The sequence below is a fragment of the Sturnira hondurensis genome, unplaced genomic scaffold (genome assembly GCF_014824575.4).
Source record: "Sturnira hondurensis isolate 20B ecotype Veracruz unplaced genomic scaffold, ASM1482457v3 Scaffold0022908, whole genome shotgun sequence".
Lineage (NCBI taxonomy): Eukaryota > Metazoa > Chordata > Mammalia > Chiroptera > Phyllostomidae > Sturnira > Sturnira hondurensis.
This window is the reverse complement of record NW_028095539.1, coordinates 7,992,900-8,002,272: the sequence shown is the minus strand read 5'-3', so window position 1 is coordinate 8,002,272 and position 9,373 is coordinate 7,992,900. Positions and strand designations below refer to the sequence as shown.

The 9,373-nt window shown below is 67.2% G+C and overlaps 1 protein-coding gene across 1 annotated transcript; it reads left to right on the top strand.

Moving 5' to 3' along the window:
* Nucleotides 1-2,184: 2,184 nt before the first annotated feature.
* Nucleotides 2,185-8,398, top strand: LHX3 (LIM homeobox 3). Its single transcript, XM_037036645.1, has 6 exons — nt 2,185-2,290; nt 4,476-4,647; nt 5,189-5,391; nt 6,047-6,198; nt 6,275-6,446; nt 7,444-8,398. The coding sequence occupies exons 1-6, from the start codon at nt 2,197-2,199 to the stop codon at nt 7,860-7,862; spliced, it is 1,212 nt and encodes a 403-aa protein (XP_036892540.1). The 5' UTR covers nt 2,185-2,196; the 3' UTR covers nt 7,863-8,398.
* The last annotated feature ends 975 nt before the right edge of the window (nt 8,399-9,373 follow it).

The following is a 9,373-nucleotide window of genomic DNA, read 5'->3' as shown; positions in this document are numbered from 1 at the left end:
GGGTGGAGCACCCGCGTGCAGCGAATCCCTTGCCTGGTGGCGGGGAAGGCGGGCGGAGAAACAGGGGACCCGGGGAGGTGGGCGGGGGAAAGGCGGGGAGGCGGGCCAGGGCACGGCTGGTGACGGGGTAGTGGGGGACAGGCGGAGAGAGAGGGAGCGGGAGAGATACGAACGGGGCGGCCACCCGAGAGCCTCCTTCAGCACCGCGGACAGCGCCGGTGCCCCGCGGTTCCCGGGCTGGCCCGCGCCAGAAGAGCCGTGGGCGGCTCTGAAGTGGGTGCTGGCCTCCGGCTGCCCCACACCCCTGGGGGGATTGCGCAGGAGGAGGGCGGAGCTCGGCCCTGCCTGGCCAGGTGGCAGCGATGCTGCTGGACACGGAGCAGGACCAAGACAGGCCTGGTGCCCCCTCGGCCACCGCTGTCTGCACCTTCGCTGGGACTCGGGGTAAGAGCCCTGGCCTCCAGCCCCGAGCAGGAAGGCCCTGAGGGCAGAAACCACAAGGGACGAAGAGGCAGGCCGAGGGACACTCGGAATTCAGGGACGCAACAGGCATGGAGGGCAGACAGGGAAGGAAAGTCTGAGAGACCAGACCTCCAAAGGCCAGGAGGGACGGGGCAGCGGTGAGGGAGGTCAGGGTGGTGGGCCCGGAACTTCCAGCCATGGTCCGTGGGTGGTTTGGGGCCCCATACCCGAGGGCCCCAGAACAGTAAGGGCCTCACAGGCACTACTGGACCAAGGGGTGGTGCATATCGGAGGCACCAAGTCCCTCCAGAGAGCCACACCCCTCGGCTCCCACAGAGCCCAGCCTGGACCTTCCTCCCCAAAGGCCATTCGCTGGCCACGGCTGTTGGGGAATCACAAAGGCACTGTTGGTGGGCCAGGCAGATGCGTCATTCCAGTGCCTGGGGCTGCCGCCCCGCCCCGCACCTTCCTCAATCAGTCCACACACAGCCTCTCTTGGGCGGATACACAGCAGCGGGCACCCACTGGGCTCCAGGGCTCCATCGCCCAAGTCGTGTCCCCTGGGTGACGGGTGCCCTGCGAAGTGACAGGGAAGTGAAGGGCTGCATGCTGGCTGCAGGGGCCTCTGATCGAAACTGAGAAATCCCAGACTTGGCACCTGGAGACCAGGAGAAATGGGGGGAAGACCACCAGGTGGAGGGGCCTGGAGGAGGACTTCGACCTGACTATCCCCTCACCCTTTCTGGGGCCCACCCTCTCTGTGCCCTACACTGCAAGGGGGTCACACCGCTGTGTCCTGACGGCGGTGACTGCAGGCGGCTGGCCCCGGCCTGTGAGCGAGAAAAGCTGCCCCAGGGTGGGTGCTGGCTCTCCATGCCGGACAGGTGAACTTCTGCAGGCTCACCTGTCCGGACTGGGACGGGACGTTGGAAAACCAGTTGCAGGAGCTAACTTCTGTGCAAACCGGGGTGCTGAGGGTGGAGGGAAGTGAGGGCGAGTCCTGGGCTTCCCCAGCTCTGCCCACGACCTGGTGCCTTAGCTACCGGTCCAGGCGAGGACACCGCCGTCCCTCCCTACGTCCACCCGGCCGGAAGGTCCAGCAGGGCGGCCCAGACGCTGTTTAGAGTCAGGAGGTCTGTCTGAGGTCGACTCTGACTCCTCCAGCCCTCGGGCGCCACACTCACCCCTCTGGGTCTCGGTGGCGTTCGTGCGGACCAGGCGTCGTCACCAAGCCTTCCAGGTCCAGCTCTTGAGTCTGAGCCTCAGCGGCCGTAGGACCGGGCTCCCTCCCTGAGCCTCCTCCCGGGACCCCCAGCCTGCGCGCGCACCAGCGTCGGAGTCCAGGCCGCAGGCCGCAGCGCAGGGGCAGGAAGCGGCGCGGCCCACGGGCAGCCCTAACCCGGCTCCTCCTCTGACCTTCCCAGCCCTCCCGCCGGCACTCGGGTTGGCGTCTGGGCACCGCGGGTCCCCGCGCAAAGGCGCGCAAGGCTGGCGGACGCAGGGGGCGGCGAGGCTCAGAGACTCCCCCCAGCCCCGCCCCGCCCCGCGGCCCCGCCTCCGGCCGCTCCGCCCTCCGCGCGGGCCGAGGCTCCGGGCCCCTGGGCGGCCCGCGGGCGCAGCGCCCAGCAGCGCTGGGAGTCGCTCGGACGCCAACGGGGTCCACTGAGGCCGTAGCCTCACTGGGCCCCGAAAAAGTTCGGGGCCGGATTTCGGTGGCGTCTGTCGGCCGGACCCATGGAGGCCCGCGGGGAGCTGGGCCCGGGCCGGGAGTCGGCGAGCGGCGACCTGCTGCTGGCGCTGCTGGCGCGGAGGGAGGACTTGCGCCGAGGTGGGTGCCTGGCAGAGCGGCCACACCGGTGACGGTGGAGACCCAGAGGTCTTCGCTCCTTTCCGGGCCTGAGCGCAGGGCCTTCGGCACCAGGACGGGCGTGTGTTCGAGGGCCCCGCTTGTCCTCGCCTGGGCGCCCCAGCAGCAGGTCTGCGTCGGGGCCTCTGGAGCTGCGTTGTCGAGTGCGCCGTCACGGCGTTGGCGGTTCCCGCCGGGAGCCCTCCGATTCCGGGAGGGACTGTGGAAAACCTCTCCCTGATCGGGAGAGGTGTGCAGACAGAGCTCATGGGGGGCCCGTGACCATGGGGAAGAAGGGTCCCCAGGAGGACGGCCCCCAACTAGACCCTCCACGCCGTCCTGGGGAGACAGTCAGGCGCGGGGGCCAGGGTGGAGCTGGCCCGCGTGTGTAGGTCGCCCCTAGTTGGAGTCTGGGCATCTGCACTTCAGGTACCTGCTTGTGGGCCCGCCCTGGGCTGGTCCTCTGGACCCTTCCTTCTACAGCCAAGACCCCAACTTCCCGGTGGCACCAGTCTCGCCCCCAGCGCTTTGGCTCCCGGATAATCGGGAACCATTCTCAGAGGGCTTCTGGGCTGACGGAACCCGTGGGATGGAGCCGGAGGCAGCCTGGTGCAGAGGGGACCAGCGGGACAGGGCAGGTGGGAAAGGAGTTACAACCGTGCTGAGGGGTCTCGTCCTTCCCTACTTATTTATTTATTTTCCGACGGTTCTTGGGAGGGGTTGGCCGCAGGGGCTGTGAGGAAGGGGTGGGAGGGCGGAGGAGGAGGGAGGGAGGGAAGGCGGGATCGCAGGCGCCAGCTCGGGAGCGCTGGCCTGCAGCGGGCCGGGGGTCTTCGACTCTGCTGGGCCCCGCCAGCGCTGAGGGTAGGAGCTCCGCCGGGCCTGAAGTCGCCATGCAGCGTAAGGCCCGGGTCTCCAGGGTTCCGCGGGGAGCTCCGGCGAGGGGTGCTGCGGGGGTGGTTTTTGCCTGACGCGGGCTGCGAGGACGGCGCGGCCGGGGCGCTGTCCGGGCCGCAGTGCTGAATCGCGCTGTGAGGGCCTGTCCAGCCGTGGGCGCTATGCAGGACGTCCTCCCCCGCTCTGCCATCACCCCTACAATGAGGGCTGGGGGCGCCCAGCAGACCCCCAGGCTCTGCTCTTGGGGCCGAAGTTTTGCCCGACGCGGGACCGCGTCCTTTGCGGGTTTCCCGGTGCCGCAGGAGAGAGGCTCCTCACCGGTGCTCCTGCCTGCTGCCCACGGGCCTGGAGCCAGAGGGGTGGGCGGGGGGCAGCAGCCAGGTGAGCGTGGCGAGGCGGGTGCGATGTTTGTGTAGGTCCCAGCTGCTGTGCGTGGCTCTCTCCTCTCTGGGAGAATTAACAGGGAGTCCTCACCCCCTGAGCACCCTGAAAAGCCCCCCATGGATGCCCAAGGCTCCTGCAGGCCACCCCTGAATCTCACCAGCCGGGTGAGATTCCCCTCCAGGGAACCCAGCCGGGTTCCCCAGAGGCCTGCAGTCCCAGGGGAGTGGCACCTGAGAGCACCGGCCATTGGGGTAAGGTGGCTGCGATCGGCGCCCGCGCTCGAGTGTGAGGACGGCGGGCCCGTTTGTCCAGCCCCTCACTCGGGCCCTGTGGCTGCCCAGAGATGGGGAGGGTGTTGGTTTTTACCTGACCAGCCCTCCGATGGGGTGGTGGAGCTGGACGCCACAAGGATCTCTTTCTTGCCACTGGGATGCTTAATTGTGCAAAGCAGTGAGGGCGGGGGGTGGGGGGCGGCCAGGACACACGAACGCCTGGCCTGCAGGTGCTGGTGACGACCCTTCTTCCCGCCCCGCCTGAAGAGAGCTCCGGGGGTGAGGTTTTCATCCCAGCCTCATGTGCACCCTTCCTCCACACGGCTACCCCGATGAAATGAAACATATCATCCAGTGGGCCGGCCCGGGCGCCTTCTTGCTCACGGGCACACTTCTAAACCCGTTTCCATTTCCGTTTCCCCGAGTTTCTGGCTGTGGGCTCCGGTGCCATTACTCCCTGCACTGGGGGAGCTCGGCGGCCCCTCCGGTCCGCTGGGGAAGGGAGTGTGCAGGGTCAGGAGTTTTCCTGCGTCCCTAGGGCAGGGATGGGAAGGGGACGGACTCTCCCTGCTCTGGGTGGTGCTCCTGACCGCGGGTGGCCCCTTGCCCTGCAGAGATCCCGCTGTGCGCCGGCTGCGACCAGCACATCCTGGACCGTTTCATCCTCAAAGCGCTGGACCGTCACTGGCACAGCAAGTGCCTCAAGTGCAGCGACTGCCACACGCCGCTGGCCGAGCGCTGTTTCAGCCGCGGGGAGAGCGTGTACTGCAAGGAGGACTTCTTCAAGTGAGCCGGGTGGCTGCTGGGGACCGGGAGGGCGGTGCCGTGGCCTGGGGTCCCGACTGCCCGCAACAGCCAAGCCGGGAGCCCTGGAAGACTTGTCGCCCAGGCAGGGCACCTGGGGCCTCTCCGTGAGTGGCTGGACGTGGCTCGCACATCAACGCATTATTTCCTTACACGCCTAACTTTGTAAAAAGTGGGACAGTCGTTTTAAAAAATAGCCCCACGTCTACAGAACTCTGCTGGACTTACTTCCCCTTAGTTTTGGCCTTGTTTTTGCCCTTCCTGCTTCGCGGGGGTGGGGGCACTTTCCCGGCGGGGATTCACCTTCCTAGCGCCGCTGAAGGCTCTGTGCTCCTCAGGACCCCAGGTCGCCTCTCCTGTGTTCTGCCTGGGCCGCAGGGAGGGTGACCGCGGGCAGAAAACGCGAGTCTCCATTGCTCTCTCCCGGAACAGGCCTGCGCGGCGCGCGCTGGAGGCTCTCGCTCCCGCTCGGGGCGAAGGAGCCGCCAGCGCCGCGCTGAGCAGCGCCTTTTGCGTCCCGCAGGCGCTTCGGGACCAAGTGCGCCGCGTGCCAGCTGGGCATCCCACCCACCCAGGTGGTGCGCCGCGCCCAGGACTTCGTGTACCACCTGCACTGCTTCGCCTGCGTCGTGTGCAAGCGGCAGCTGGCCACGGGCGACGAGTTCTACCTCATGGAGGACAGCCGGCTGGTGTGCAAAGCGGACTACGAGACGGCCAAGCAGCGAGGTCAGCTGGAGGGGGCGACAGTCAGGGGCAGGTCTTGGCGCCCCTTCCTCGTCTGCAAAAGGGCGCTAAGGCCGCTCCAGCTGGAGCGCGGAGGGATCCTTGCCGCCCGGGCCCGCCTCCGGGCGCTCACTAAGGGGCTCGAATTTGAGCGCCTTCCCTCGGTGGGAGCGGGTTGGGAACAGCTCTCAGTCGCGCTCTGGGGGCCCGGGGTCTGGGGTCTCAGCGGCCGCCTCACTCGGGAGCCGGGGCATAGCGAAACTGATCCGAATTTGCTAATTATCACCCCTCCTCTTAATTACTTTCCTAAATCCCCGACTGTGAAAAGCCGGCCCTGCCCACGCGCTTAGAACAAAGGGGAGAGGGGAGCGGGCACTTGCCAGCGGGCGGTCCAGGCTGGAGGCGCCTGCTATCGGGGGCCGCGGGTCCCTCATCAAGGCCGCGGAGCAGCCCTGCGTCCCCACCAGACGCCTCCACCCCCGTTTACTCCCTTGCTCCCAGCGCCCGCGCGACCCACGAGGCCCCCCTGTCCCCGCAGCCAGGGCGGTCGGTCTCTGGGGGGTGCGCATGAGGGGCCCGACGTCCCGCACAGGCAGGGGGCCGGAGCGCTGGGCGGCGGGAGCGGCAGGCCCAGCCTCACGGCTCCCCCGCGGTGCAGAGGCTGAGGCCACGGCCAAGCGGCCGCGCACCACCATCACGGCCAAGCAGCTGGAGACGCTCAAGAGCGCCTACAACACGTCGCCCAAGCCGGCGCGCCACGTGCGCGAGCAGCTCTCGTCCGAGACCGGTCTGGACATGCGCGTCGTGCAGGTCAGCGCCCTGCGCTGCCGCGGCCGCCCCGCCGGCTCGCGCGCCCTGCCGCCGCTCACCGGCACCCCCTCCCCAGGTGTGGTTCCAGAACCGCCGGGCCAAGGAAAAGAGACTCAAGAAGGACGCGGGCCGGCAGCGCTGGGGCCAGTACTTCCGAGGCATGAAGCGCGCGCGCGGCGGCTCCAAGTCGGACAAGGACAGCGTCCAGGAGGAGGGGCAGGACAGCGACGCCGAGGTCTCCTTCACCGGTACGGGCGGACCAGGGGCGGCCACTCCCACAGCGCAGATCCAGCTCCCGCGTCGCGGAGAGCGGCCGCCCGGGGTCCCGAAGGACGCTGGGTTTGGTGGTGGCAGAGAGCCTGGGGATCTGAATTTCTTAGTCAGTAGCCCCTCCAGCCTTACTTAAAAATTGTTTTAAAGATTTTATTTATTTATTTTTAGAGAGAGGAGAAGGGAAGGAGAGAGGGAGAGAAACATCAGTGCGGAGTGCCCCCTACTGGGGACCTGGTCTGCAGCCCAGCCATGTGCCCTGACTGGGAACCGGCAACTCTTTGGTTCGCAGGCTGACACTCAATCCTCTGAGCCACACCAGCCAGGGCCTCACTTCAAAAAATGTATTTGTAGGCTCTTGTCCCCCATCCCCAAGCTCTGTGGGTTGCCCCGCCCCTGGAGGGACCAGAAGCCCGGGGACCCCTGTCCTGAAGCAGGGGGAGGGGCTTTCCTGTGGGGGAAGGCCCAGCCCCTGTCTCTGGCTCCCCATCCATGCAATGATTTTTAGGAATATGGGCAGCACACTCTGGGGTAAAGGACTAAAAATTCCAGCTGCTTGCTGTTGGGGGGCCTACCCTTGTGTGGGGGGCACAGAGGTCTCATTCCCCTGCACCAGGGCCCCACCGGGCCCCCTACTGTCTGTCCAGAGATTCTTTCTTCGGCTGCCTTGTGAGCTCAGGGTCCTCATCCAGCCTCTCTGGGCCTCCAGCCTGCGTCTGCAACACAGGGGGTGGGTGGTGCCCATGCCACACCCCAAGGCAGCTCTGGGGCTTGTCCTGGAGCCCTGGGTCCGCTGGACTGTCTCTGGCACCATCCCATGGTGGGCGGCGTCCCCCTGCCTGAGACACTGGGTGGGACTGAGCTGAACGAACACTGGGGTGGAGTTGGGGGGAGGTCACCCTGCAGGGGGGGCCCTGAGGGCAGCCAGAGGCAGGGGAGGTGGGCACTGACCGGCACCCTCTGCTTCCATTGCAGAAGAGCCCTCCATGGCCGAGATGGGCCCTGCCAATGGCCTCTATGGCAGCCTGGGGGAACCCACCCCAGCCTTGGGCCGGCCCTCAGGGGCCCCGGGCAGCTTCCCGCTGGAGCATGGAGGCCTGGCCGGCCCTGAACCCTACCGAGAGCTGCGCCCTGGCAGCCCCTACGGCGTGCCCCCGTCCCCGGCGGCCCTGCAGAGCCTCCCCGGGCCCCCGCCGCTCCTTTCCAGCTTGGTGTACCCTGACGCCAGCCTGGGCCTTGTACCCACGGGAGCCCCAGGGGGGCCTCCGCCCATGAGGGTGCTGACAGGGAACGGCCCCAGCTCCGACCTGTCCACGGGGAGCAGCGGCGGCTACCCCGACTTCCCAGCCAGCCCTGCCTCCTGGCTGGACGAGGTGGACCACGCCCAGTTCTGACCGAGGCGCCAGCCCCACTAAGCATCGGACTTGAAGGGTCTGGCCCTCGGAGCCGCCCCTGGCTGGGTGGCCTGGAGCTGCTCTCTCTCCTTCCCCGAAGCCTTGGGCCTGAGAGAAGCAGGTGCCATCAGTGGGAGACAGATGCTGTCAAAGGGGGTAGGGGTTCCGGGCAGCTCCCGGCTGACAGGCTCACCCGGAAGCAGGAACCCGCTGGCCCACTCCACCTCGGACCCAGGGCCGCCGCCTGGAGGCCGCCCAGCAAGCCTTGTTTTGTAAGCGGATTCCCCACCATCACCGCGCCGCCCCCCCCCCAGGCCTTCCCTGGGCCCTGTTCTCGGCCAAGTCAGCCGCGTGGGAAGAAGCTTTAATTTCTAAAATTGAAAAAAGATTGCAGGTCACACTTTTATTTCCCGGGCTCTGTCTGCCTGAGCCGTGCAGTGCTCCGACCCCCCCTTGGCCAGAGATGGGCCTCCTCTGTCCAGGCAGGAGGTGGCAGTGGTAGGGGCACATCTGCGTCCTTTCCACGCTCTCTGGGAGCCTCCCTGCCACCAGCCCTGCCTTCCCCCTCACCCCCTCACCCCTGCACCCCGGGGCGTGGGGCCCTAGTTACTCTCCTTCTGGCTCTCCCGCGGACGCCCTGGTCTCCAGATCGGTCCTGGCAGCCCGCACGGAGCTCCCTCCCTGCACAGCCAGAGTTTCCAGCCCCTCCCCGTCCAGACCACGCCCAGCCCACCCATTTCCATTGCCAAACAGCACGCCCCCCTCCCCCCGCCCCCCAGCTGCCTCTAACTGCCGCGGGCTGGACGGCAGCCGGGGGAGGCTGGGGGGAGGCTCCTCAGAGCCTACCTCCTCCGTCAGGCGTCCTCCTGCCGCCGTCCCCAGACACAAAGGCTGGCCGAGAGTGTGTCCAAGTCATTCCTGCGAACCTGTCCCAAGCTACCTGTTGGGTCTGTGAACGTCCTGTGTCTTTTATTTATTCTCTATCAGCTTTTCCCAAGACTTTCAATAAATTTGTCAGTTGCTGTCATTGGAAGGTCGGGGCTTTTAGTGAGGCTGGGGCGCAGGTGGGGGTGGCGCAGGGGTGGGGGGAAGGGTAGAGACGGTTCTTTCGAAGCTGGGAGGCCGAGCTGGGGAAGTTGCTGGCTCCTCGCCAGGGATGGCACCTGGTGTGAATTGGGGCCCCTTTGTCCCTCCCTGGATCTTGGCCAAACTTCCCAGCACCGTTAGGAGATGTAGGAGAGCAGACTGGGACACCCCTGGGGGAGGGGCTGGGGCCTCCGCCAGCCCCTGGGAGAGGCAGGAGCTGGGGCGGCTGACAGCTCGAAGCTCGGAGCTGGCACCCCGGCGGGCGGGAGCGCTGGAGTCAGCTGGTCAGGAGGCACGTGCTCCACCAGGTCTTTCCAGCTTGGATGCCGGTGCCAGCCGTCTGCTCACTTTCTGTGTGACCCTGGGCAGGTGGCCTGCCCTCTCCAAACCCCCTTTTGCCCTGTGGAGGCAGTGGTGACAGCCCC

Excerpts from the sequence above, each read along its gene's own strand:
- LHX3 (XM_037036645.1), top strand. The coding sequence starts at position 2,197 with ATGGAGGCCCGCGGGGAGCTGGGCCCGGGCCGGGAGTCGGCGAGCGGC. Across the intron at positions 5,392-6,046 it reads CGAGACGGCCAAGCAGCGAG|AGGCTGAGGCCACGGCCAAG; the intron begins GTCAGCTGGAGG and ends CCCGCGGTGCAG. Across the intron at positions 6,447-7,443 it reads CGCCGAGGTCTCCTTCACCG|AAGAGCCCTCCATGGCCGAG; the intron begins GTACGGGCGGAC and ends CTTCCATTGCAG.